General features: G+C 37.3%; 1 protein-coding gene across 5 annotated transcripts in view; it reads left to right on the forward strand.

Annotated features, from left to right (window-relative positions):
* Positions 1-12,375, forward strand: part of UTRN (utrophin) — a 516,343-nt gene that overhangs the window by 436,752 nt on the left and 67,216 nt on the right. For all 5 annotated transcript variants that reach the window (XM_055266343.2, XM_055266390.2, XM_055266360.2 and 2 more), the window contains 2 exons: positions 901-975; positions 8,507-8,708. In XM_055266343.2, coding sequence (XP_055122318.1) covers positions 901-975; positions 8,507-8,708 — 277 coding nt within the window. The remainder of the gene's footprint in view (positions 1-900; positions 976-8,506; positions 8,709-12,375) is intronic.

Raw genomic sequence — 12,375 nt, forward strand, 5'->3', positions numbered from 1 at the left:
CATTTAATAAGCCATATGACAGCTGTGCTTTCTCTTCATCACCTTCCTCTTTTTCCTACCAAAGGGCTGAAAGGGGTGGTACCTTTTCTCACCCATCATAAGGGTCATGGTGACACTCCTGTAACAAATGACAGGTCAACCAGAAAAGCACAAGAAATTTACTTAATCAAAGTTTTACCTGACACGAGAGCCTTCAGAAGACTCAAAGACAACAGGGAAAAGTATCTATTTTTACACTTAGATTGAGTCAGGAATGGATGACTGCATTGAATTGTGATTGGATGAAAGGGTATAATTTAATGATAATAGACGGAGAAGGGAATTCCAGCAAGGCCTATCTATTCAGATTCTTCTTGGCTTCTCCCTGTAGCGTATTCCTTTCCTCCAGGGACAGGATACCTGTCACAGGAGAATCTTCAGGAGAGAAGGGAGAAGGTCACAGTGAACTTGCTAGATTTTATGGCTTGCTTTGGGGAAGAGAAGTTCTAGTTTTTATGACCCACCTTGGGGAAGAGGAATTCTGGTTTCTATTTATCACTTTGGAAGGAGAAAGAGGGTCAGGAGACAAGAGACCCAGAGGTCAGAGAGACCTTACTTCTGAGGCCTGCCAGTCTCTTTCATTTCAAAGTACTCAACCCACCATGTTCTGAGCCCTGACACCTGTTTGAAAATACTTTCTTAGAATTTTCTCTGTAGCACTGCTTTGAGATATATCTCAACATGGTGCTAATGATCATTTAATTTTTTTCTTAAATACGTGTTGGGGAATTTGGGAGAAGACTTTTTATTTCAGGCAGACATAATATTTTTTCATCATCCAAAATAACCAGATACATTCTGGGCATTCAATATATATTTAATAATAAGCCTATCTTCGAATTCTTCCTTTTTCTATTTCAGCTGACCTGAATAACGTACGTTTTTCTGCCTACCGTACAGCAATCAAAATCCGAAGACTACAAAAAGCACTATGTTGTGAGTTATTCTTCCAAAGTTAATCAATCTGTTACTTGAATTGCCTTTTTTTTTTTTTTTTTCCAAGAGAAAGATAAATGAAGAGGATGGAGTGTTTGCCGAGTTAATCTGGTTTTCAGTGTACCTCACTCAAGGAGTTGGTTTTGTTTCTATAAATGTTTTATTACTTGCCCCATCAGTGTGCAGTACTGAACACATGCCATTCTTACTTGGAGAACAAAATTAACCAAAACACAAGAGTAATGTAAAAAGCTTTTTCAAAAATTGTGCTGCCACCCAATTTAAAAGGATTAAATCAAAGAAAGTATTAAGTCATGTGTTTTCAGTACCTTTTGCCCATTTGGAAGTGTAGAGTTCCAGTTTGTCTCAATATAACTGTATATAAAGAAACACTAAAAAATCACATTCCTGATCTAAAATTGAACTGGCACCTTAACAAGTGAGATAAAATGCTCTATTTTCTTTTAAATATATCTTGAGACATTTAGTATTATCATTGCATTTTTCCTGTGGAGGATGTGTTCAGAGTGGAATTCTGTGACAGTCCTTTCATCAAAAGGATATTTCCCCCTGCAAAATAACCTAAAATTAAGTAGCAGTGTGAATACTTAGCATATAGATTTATGCTATCTGGATTCTATTTGTGGTTTTAGTTCTAATGATTGAGTCTACCCTAGGCCTTGTCAGATAATTGATGTGGAAAGTGATATTTACCTATTCTTTTAAGATAGGGTAAATTGAAAAGTTTCAAGTATTCTTGTTTGCTACCTTTTGTTAACTGTTAATATACGTGTAGGCAGTTCAGTGATGCTTTGAAAATTATGCTTTGAAAAATGATACGTTAGAGTTGAAAAATCTGCTCCTTGAAAGTCAATAGAAATTAGCAATAAATTTTAAGCTGGCTGCAGGAAGAGTTAAGAGAGGTATAACGTCATTGAGAAAAAACAGGAATGCAAAGCTTGAAAATAAGAAAAGCTTAAGCTATATATGGAAGAGAAGTCTACAGGGCTGAAAGACACCTCCAGATAAGGCAACAAGGAAGAATGAGATGACCTTGACTCTTGCATAATCCACAGATCCTCTAAGATAATTAGCAGGTTGTAGTAGTTGCAGCAAGTGTTGCAGAATTACCAGGACAAAGCAAAGAAAGCCACCACGCGCTGGCTACTGATCAGTATGTTGAGCAAAAAGAGAATAGGAGGTAAATTATGAACACACACAAGGGATATTTGGTCTGCGCAGGAGTCCATGGTGACAGCAGTTTTGAAAGAAGCTCAGCTGCACATCCAGGATCCAGTTGACGGGTCTGGAAGTTCTTCTTAGGCCTGATGAGCTATAAAATGAGGACAAATGACTCAGCCACAAAATTTCCATTGACAGAAGACTGCTTTTTGTTGTTATGAACACGGTCCCAGTTTTCAACAACACTTCTGGGTGGATAAACATATTAACACATTTGGTGTTTTCTTCTCTTGGTTCTTTGGATTCCTAAAGAAAAAAAACCCCTCCTCAGCTCTTCCCCTCAAACCTGAGAGGAACAGAAGGGACGCTCGTCCAACTTCTAAACTAAACAAGATTGGTAATGACAATTAAACAACTAAATGACAGCTAGAAAAGGGCTAGATTGTATTGGATTTCAAGTATATGAGGTACTTTCTTCAGAGCCAACTGGCCTTCACTTTTCCCATAGCCTTCTCCCACTGCCCTCCAGCCAAGGCCTGTGGGCTACTCCTGGAGCTCACCAGTTTATTATTAATCTGCTTCTTCCTCTCCCTTCCTTTCCGTTTACTAGAAATACCCTGACCCTTTCTCTGCAATGGCCTGTAACCCTTTTTTCCTCCCAAATACTGTTAAAGATTTACCTCTTTTGGAAACATTTACAAGCTAATCCTACCCGTCTCCACGTTTTTCCCAGTAGTTTATGATTGCCTGTAATAGCAGGTTCTCTCACCTTAGTGACAAGTGCTTGCCTTTGTATGCTCGAATAATGTTAGGTGGATTGTCCCGTCTCCACTGTGAACTACTTTAGGTCATGGCTGTCTCTCATTATGTGCAAATCCCCACCCAGCATAAGGCAGAGGGCAGTGTCATTGTTCATTCATCTGTTGGGCTCCAAGATTGTGCAGGAGATAAAACAGTATAAAGAGACTTGATTCTCACACTGAAGGAACTCATATTTGGAGAACGTTGCACATGGACCCAGTGCCCTGCTTACAAAAGATTGCTGCTGCCCTCAGAATGGAATGGTCTTTGCCTGGCTCACCTCTCTGTCCACCTCCTTCCCTCTGCTCTGCTGGGGCATCACCATTTCACCATCCACTTAGTGATAGAAATGGCAAACGCTGTATTCCATTCCTCCTGCCTAAAAAGCACTTGTCCTAGCGCTTTGTATAGGTTGGTGCAAAAATAATTGCTGTTTTTGCCATTAAAAGTAAGTTAGGATATTTCATTAAAAGTAATGGCAAAAACCTCAATTACTTTTGCACCAACTTAATACTTCTGTTCTTCCCTTGGCTGGTACACTCATTCCTGTAGGTCTCAATGTTGTTGATCACCTCTCTTTTAATGAGGTTTTCGATGGCGCCTCATAGAACTGTTCTTTTCCTTACATGACACTTCTGGTGCTTGGTTTAGGCAGTAAGGCAAAGTGTCAGTCGTAATTTTTAATATTCTGTTTACTAGTTATTGTTTCCTTCTCCATCATGGGAGGGATCAGTCTGTGTTCATCTCTACTTAGGACCTCATACAATTTCTGGCACGGAGCAGGGTTGCTTAGGACACATTGAGTGAATGATTTGAGTTTGAAGGTTGTATAGCAGTACGCCAGAAGATGTGTCCAAGGAGATTTATAGCAGCACTTTTTAATAGTAAAACTTACTCAGTTTTGGCGTATTTGTAAATATAATACAGCAGCAAAAATCAATGAGCTACTAATCAGCATCAACATGATTTAATCTTAGAACTATAAAACTAAATGAAAAAATTAAATGGCAGAAAAAAATGTGTACCACTCTGTTCCATTTATATGTAGTTCAAACCCATGCAAAACTAACACTATATACACTTTTAAAAACTGAAAGTGAAATACAAAGGTTAATGGTTACCCCTGTAATTGTAAGAGGATGTAATTAGGCAGGATTCCCAAGGAGCTTCCAAGATAGTGGTAACATTCTGTTTTTTTCAGCTGTGTGATGGACTAATGGGTGTTTGTTCTATTATTTTCTTTTAGACCACACATAGGTATTTTCTGTATTCCTTTGTATTTTGATTTTGAAACTTTATGTGATAGATAATAGCAGAGAAGCAAAAGGGAAATATGTTCCGAGGAGGGAGAGAGTCCCCTCATTATGAAGAAGAAGGCAGGTTTCCTTGATTAGTGGGCATATGAGCCAGGCTATAAAAGGCACCTGGGATTTAGGCATGGGGCAGTTAATTGGGGATAAGAAGGGAAGGAGTTATCTGTGTGAGAATTAAGGTGTGGATGGTGTTCAGGGAACATCAAGTTATAGAGTCTGTATGGAATAGCTTAGCTATTTTGTCCAATATCCAGAAATTTCCTTAAAGTTAGTTTAGGTCAATTTGAAGGTCATTTCTTTCCTGAAATTCCTTTCTGTTTTGTTCCTCAAGTTCTTATTGTGTTGTATTTCATGTTTGGATATTTTTCGTTATAGAATGGGGAGCCATGAGGCATTTTCTGTATTGTGGGAGTTTAGAGATAGGGCCAGAGGTGGAATTATGCTTTAGGGAATATCTAAGAAACACCAAAGGGCAGAGAACAGAGAATGGGTAAATAGTTCAGGCGAAGGATGATCAAGGCTGAGCTGGCTGGGAGTTGTAGGAGGGGAGATGAGGGTCTGGATTTTTAAGGCTGCCTGAGGAAGAACTGATGACTGGGGGTATTGAGTAGTTGGTAAATTGTGGTGGGTAGAAGAAGGAAGGATGTTAGGGTATTTCACGGTTTGCAGACTGGATTTCATCATGACAAGAAGGCCAGGCCTTTATGGGCAGAGGTTCCTAAAAGAGAATTATGTAGCTCCTGTAGGGATCAGAGCAATGGGACATGGGTCAAGTGTTGAGGCAGGAGATCAGCAGGGGAAAAGAGAATCTGGAGCCATCCAAAGAGAAGCAATAACAGAAGTAAGGGGAGTGAGTGAGGGCCTCAGGCTCACAGAGTGAAAGGCCAGATGTGAAACCTTGAGCTCTGCCTATATTTCTGGGGAAGAGGAGATAGGGGAAATGCTAAAAATAATAATAATAAAATAAAAAAAAAAAGAATGGCCACATAGCTTGACACCTGGAGAAGTGTCACAGAAACCCAAGATTGGGTGCTTAACAGTGTTCATTGTTTTGCAGAACAGGAGAATGATGATGCATTTCTATTCCATCCCCTGTGTCTTGTATGTGGGATTAAAGAAAAAATCAGAAAGTTGGATAGAAAATGATTCTGCTGTTTGTTTCATTTGCCTCATGACTGAGCTTGTCATTTTTCTCCCTTTGAAATGAGAAAATCTTAATCATAATTTTCTATGATTTAAATGTAGTCAGTTCTTTAAAGGTACCTAAATGTGACACATTTCAGGAGGATTTATGCTTGACTTAGGCACTAAGACAAAGTGTCAGAGTAAATCACTAAAAATTGAAGACATGATAGTCTGTGGGATGTGGCAAATTAGTGTCACAGCTACAGAGTGTATAACCAGGGAGACTTCAGAAAGAAATGCAAGGACAGCCTGATGCAGGAAATGGGCTTTTTGGAATTTGGTCTGTTGTCACCTGATGCCATGTGGGGATCCAACAGCAGTGCTGTGTTACTGGCATAATTAATGTTGGAATTCAGAAAACTTAGAGCCTTTTGGCCATATTTGAATATGTTCCTTGGTGTCTGTGGGGAGCTGTAGTTCCCCAGCTACTGTCCTTTATTAAACACTTTCCTTTGTCAGGCATTTTGCTTCTGCCCTCTAGAGGTTAACAATTGAAAACTGTTTACAGTTGACCCTTGACACCCAAAACTTAACATGTTAACAGTCAATTAACACATATTTGATATGCTATGTATTATATACTCTTATTCTACAACAAAGTAAGCTAGAGAAAAGAAAATAGAAAGTATTAAAAGACAAAATATATTTAATGTTCACTAAGTGGAAGTGATCATCATAAAGGGTCTTCATCCTCGTTGACTTCATGTTGATTAAACTGAGGGGGAGGAAGAAGAGGAGCAGTTGGTGTTGCTGTCTCAGGGGTAGCAGAGGCAGAAAGGGTAGAGGAGGGAAGAGAGGCAGGCACATTCAGTGCTTAACTTTAATTGAAAAAACTCCACGTGTAGGTGGACCCTCACAGTTCAAACTGGCGCTGTTCAAGCGTCAACTGTACAGGGCAAAGAAATGAGGTAAGAATTACAGTGAAAATTCCAGATGGTTCTTAGTTTTTTTCTGACACCTTCTCTAACTCATATGAAGCTTATTTGACTTATTTTTGTTATTAGCTTAAGTTTACCAGTGATACATTTGACATCTGAAGGAAATGGATTGGTTCGTTATCCAGACTTGTATGTTTTATGTTTATCTCTTTAAAAAAAAAGAAAAAAAAAGTCTTCCCTGTTGAGTTGTTTTTGAAATCATTTTACTCTGTATGCGTTTAAAGCAGTTCTTTTAATTTGTAGATAACTTAAAAAATAAATAATTCTGTGTTACTCAGACAGCTAGCATGGACACATTTCATATGTCTTTAAAAATTCAAAATTATTAGTTATTCAATGGTTACAAATGGATAAATACAAATACTATTTGTTCATTTTAGTTAACTGTCAAAATATGTTATATTTTTTGAGAGAACAGTTTTTGCATCAGGCGAAGAGAAAGAAGTTGGTTTTATATGTATATAACCTTATTTTTTCTCTTTGCCTCTTATTTTTAATTCTAAAAGTTAAATATATAACATATATGTAAATAACCAACTATTTTCTCTTTGCCTCTTATTTTTTAATGCTAAAAAGTTAAAAAAATAAGCAAAAATAAGATTAGAGTTCTTCTAGTCTAATTTTTTTATGCTAAAAGGTTAAATACAGAGAGAAAGAATTTTATAAAAACTGATGTCTATGAGCAGACCTTAAATTAATGTGGGCTCTGATTTTCCTTACCCAGATGTTTAAATTTAGAAGAGTCATCTCCACACTCAATAAATGTATAGATAGATACATGGTAGTTTGATAATCTGCTTTGTCTCTTTGTTTTCAGTTAGTGAATGAATGACTTAAAATTGATTAAGTTAAAAAAAATTTTGTCGTTTTCATCTAAACTCCTCCTTCAGGCCTTTGCAGGCCTCCCCTTGGGCAGTGTGTGCCTGGATCATGCATTTCTCCTGTCTGTTTCACTGTAGGCAAACACCACTCGTGTGTAAGTCGCGCATCACCCACACTGCAGTCCACCATTCCTTAGAGCCTCTGGGCTTGAGTGAATTCTTGCCTTTTCTCAAGCACTTCTCTAAACCTGGAATTCTTTCCTCACTTCATGTGGATCTCTTGTATTTTATCCATTTTTCTAAGCCCATTTCAAATTGCACCTCTCCAGGGAGCCTTTTCCAGTTGTCCTTCCTCTCTTAGAAGTAGTAGCTCTAGCAGAAATTTGCATATTCTTCTCATAGGGCATGTTTACTCCTCCTTTTAGTAAAGCCATCAGTATGTTTTTCAGAGCAGGGGCTCTGCCTTTGCCTCCTGTGCACACCCTCCTGGCTCTAGCCCCAGCCATGCCTACCATAGATGTTGTACACATGAAGAGTAAGGATGGGAACAAATCTGTGAAGACCAACGGATGTGGGGACTGTCTAGTACTTCTTAGCTACAGGTCACCTCTGTGTCTAGAGTACTGACTGCTCTAGTACTTCTTCTTAGCTACAGGTCACCTCTGTGTCAGAGCATCATTGGAAGTAAACCAGGTTAGGGCCAGATTGTGACAATCTTATAGATCAGGCTTGATTCAGCAGGCAGTGGAGAGCTGTTATTTTTCTATAAAACCTGTTTTTTAATATGGAGCATCTTCAGTAAACTTTGTATGTAATGATGTACATGATAAAAAACTGTTTAAGAACAATTAGTTTGGCTGTGATACAAAGAATGAAGAGAACAGTGCACAGGCTGTTTGCAGGAGTTAAGATGAGGAGAGCAGTGTAATATTTGATATGTGTTGCCATTTGGAGTAGAGCGAGAGATTTATGCCTTGCTACATTTAAAAGCAAAAAGAGCCCGGCAAAGGGAAAGCCGGAAAAAGAAGGTAGGAACAATTAATATTCCAAAGAGCAAAAAATGAGATAAGATTGGGAAGTGACAGAGTTCAGATTCAAAAGTATGAAAGTGTGGTAAAATGTAAGAATAGAAATGTGTTTGTTTCTTTAAAAGCTGAAATTTAGCTAACAAGGATAGATTCTTAAATTGAAGAATCAAGCTAAATACTTGAGACTAGAAATGCCTTTGTTGTGATGTTGTTATGTAATGTAATGTAATGACTGTACACATTCCTTCTTCTCTCCTGGTTAGTGGATCTCTTAGAGTTGAGTACAACAAATGAAATTTTCAAACAGCACAAGTTGAACCAAAATGACCAGCTCCTCAGTGTTCCAGATGTCATCAACTGTCTGACAACAACTTATGATGGACTTGAGCAAATGCATAAGGACCTGGTCAACGTTCCACTCTGTGTTGATATGTGTCTCAATTGGTTGCTCAATGTCTATGACACGTAAGTTTATATTTTTCTCATTAAAATACAATCATTGAATGAAATATGTTAATAGAAAATGTCTGATTTTTAAGTGAATTTTTTAATAAGTGCTTTCAAATTACTTTCCCAGTGGAAATATTTATGTTTGTTGTTGAAAATGAATGATTTTACAAGTCACTGAGCTTCTTAACAAACAATAGAACAGAAAAGAATGTACATCTTTCATTTTAAAATTTTGCTTCAATTTACAAAGACTGTCAGATTTATAGTATTCTTTGCCAAGAAGCTAGGTGAAACAGTATAACTGAGTCCTACTTTCTTCTTGTTTCATAATGTCTCACAGTATTCTTTTTTCAAAATAAAAAATATTCTGTTTATTGTTATGAATTACAATAATTTATTAGCTCATAATAATCTGCTCTACAATCTTTGTAATCCAACTGAAGAGTGATTTGAATGGCCATGAACGAGATAGTCTTTTAATACTCGCTTTATTTGCATAGTGGTTGTGTGTGTGTGTGTGTGTGTGTGTATACATATATGGTGTTTTAAATAATTTATGCTACAGGACACTTTAATATCTGTCATTTAGTTAGGTACTCACTGTTCATAAAGCACACTCAACTCCCAGCATAACTCATTTGCCATTAACTTGGCCCTTTTGAATACGACAGTGCATTTGTGAAATAGTTCTAGAAAGACCTGCTGTGGGCTGATATTTCTGAAACATTAGGAATTACTAATTGTTCTGGTAGGGAGTTAAAGTATGCAAAGATGAAATAAGAAAACTAGAACTGGGCCGGGCGTGGTGGCTCACACCTGTAATCTCAGCACTTTGGGAGGCCGAGGTGGGCGGATGACCTGAGGTTAGGGGTTTGAGACCAGCGTGACCAACATGGTGAAACCCTGTCTCTACTAAAAATACAAAAATTAGCCAGGCATCATGGCAGGTGCCTGTAATCTCAGCTACTTGGGAGGCTGAGGCAGGAGAATCTCTTGAACCCAGGAGGTAAAGGTTGCAGTGAGCTGAGATCACGCCACTCCACTCCAGTCTGGGTGACAGAGCAAGACTGTCTCAAAAAAAAAAAAAAGAAAAGAAAACTAGAACTGTTGTTTTTGCCTCTCATACCCAAAAAGTTATTGTCTATTAATTAGCTACATGAAAATTTGTATTTACCAACCTTTGATTTAGAGATAAAGAAGATAGATGATCATTCATAAATGCACACATTTAGGAGCTGATTGGTTCTGTATAAGAAGTAAATAATGATGATGATAGCTTTAGCAATGAACTGACTAAAGTTTGGGGGTTTTTTTTCTATTCCTTTTAGTTTACATGTAATAACTGTACATATTTATAAAGTACACAGTGATATTTCAATACATGCATACAGTTTGTAAAAATCGAATCAGGGAAGTTAAAATATCCATCACCTGAAATATTCATTACTTCTTTATGTTGGAAACATTCAGAATCCTCTCTTCTATCTTTTGAACCTGTGAGATAAATTATTGTTTACTATATTCACACTACAGTGCTGTAGAACATTAGAACTTATTCCCCCTACCTATATGTACTTTTGTACCAATTAATGAAACTTTCCCTATCCTCCTCTATTTTTTTAATTAGAAAAGTATTTTATCTTTCAGCATTCACAAATATCATAACAAAGTCTTTCTAAATAATCAGCCACTGTGTGCTTGAGGGCTCTTAAGAAGCTCACTGAAGCATGAGTCTCAGTTACCATAATGAATACAGGATTTGTGATATCCCTGTCTGATATTTTTAATACATTTCATTTTAATGCACATTTTAAGTTCTCCTAGGGTAAAATATTACCATTAGCCTTAATCCACCATTAAGTTGCTCTTCAATAATTTAAATCCTCAGAAGATACTTTTTCTTAGTAAATTCACCAAAATCGTTGGTCAAAGATGTTTTAACTACAAAGCCTGTAACTTAACTTTTACATCCCAGGAAAATTGCTAAATTAATAGAATACTTAGGAACTCCATTCTGTCCTATAGAATATGGTAGAGGTGTACATCTTGAACTACATTTTAAGGAAGAACTGGAGAAGAGGTTCAGTTGCCTTCTGTTGTCCATCACTCTGACACAGTGTTTTGGTTTTCTGGGGCTGCCATAACAAAGAATGATAGACTGGATGGCTTCAACAAGAGAAATTTATTTCCTAACAGTTCTAGACACTAAGAGTGTGAGATCAAGGTGTTGGCCGGGTTGAGTCTTTATGGAAGCCACTCTTTCTGGTCTGCATATGGTCATCTTCTCCCTGTGTCTTCACATGATTTTTCCTTGTCTGATGTGTGCTCATCTCCTCTTCCTCTAAGGACACCAGTCATATCAGATTACGACCCACTCTAATGACCTCATTTTAATTACATCTTTAAAGACCCTATCTCCAAATACAGTCACATTCTGAGGTACTAGGAGTTAGGACCTTAACCTATAAATTTTAGGAGACACAGTTCTTCAGTGCATAATGCACACATATGCTCTTTTCACCAGACAGCCCAAAGGGAATAGTGCCACTTGGTTGGGAGGAAGCAGTGTGTGAAATGGCGTGATTCATATTCTAGGGAGTTAAGTGTTGGCACAGTTCCACTTGCCACCATCAAATGGGAATATGTGGGAAATGCTACACTTTGCCACTGTTTCTCATTTAGAAAGACAATATCTTGAAATTTGTCATTTTTCATTTTAAAGGAAAAAAAAATCTTTCAGGACTAATCTCCCATCTATGCAAAAGAAAGATGGCAAAGATCATGCTGGATCAGAATGGTGCCCATGCAGTGTAGCTTTCTATCTTGGAGAGGAGTATTGGGGATTAATCTATGGAAAAAACAGTTACTCTTATGACAGTAATGTCAGACGGCCAGAGTTGGTTGCCCAGGTTTCTCTAACAACCATGATTTATTTATTAATCTCAATAATAGTTATTAACTCTTTTCAACCAATAATTTTCTTTGAGAATCAGTTAGAAATTACTATCTACCCTCCACTTAGGACATTACAGACTCATACATCTGTGAATCTGAGGAATGGTACCTTTTTCTAACACTTCTATTCATTCAGCCATCCTGACATTCACTCACTAATCATATATCAGTGACTGCCTTCCTTCCTGTCGTGTGATACAGCCAGAACTGGTGTTTTCAGCTTCAGCCAGCTCTTGACAATGAGTGATGCAAACACAGATCACAGAATTCTCAAAGTAGAAGGATTTCGGGATCTTTAATTCTGCCCTTTTCTCTTTACTAATTGAAAACCTTACCCAGTGAGACAGGAGAATTTATCTACCTATTACATATTAGTCGTAATTAAAGAACTAATGTTCAGTCCTTTGATAATCATTTGATTATTCTTACTATATTGCCATATCTAGGAAACATACTTTATTTTAAGTGAACGGTTTTTTTCCAATTTTAACATGTACCCACCTCCTGATATTTTGAACTTTGTATAAAGAATTTATTTTCATCTGTCATGGATGACAAGAATTCAAATTTTTGGTTCTGATTGCTGTGTGAGTTGGCAGCTACTTAACATTGGCATCTTAATTTTTCATCTGAAAAATTGAAACAAAAATATCCACTCTGCTTACCACACAAAAGGTGATTATGAAGGGCAAATGAACTAATATATGTAAAAAGTACTTTATAAAGA

The sequence above is a fragment of the Symphalangus syndactylus genome, chromosome 2 (genome assembly GCF_028878055.3).
Source record: "Symphalangus syndactylus isolate Jambi chromosome 2, NHGRI_mSymSyn1-v2.1_pri, whole genome shotgun sequence".
NCBI classification, from domain to species: Eukaryota; Metazoa; Chordata; class Mammalia; order Primates; family Hylobatidae; genus Symphalangus; species Symphalangus syndactylus.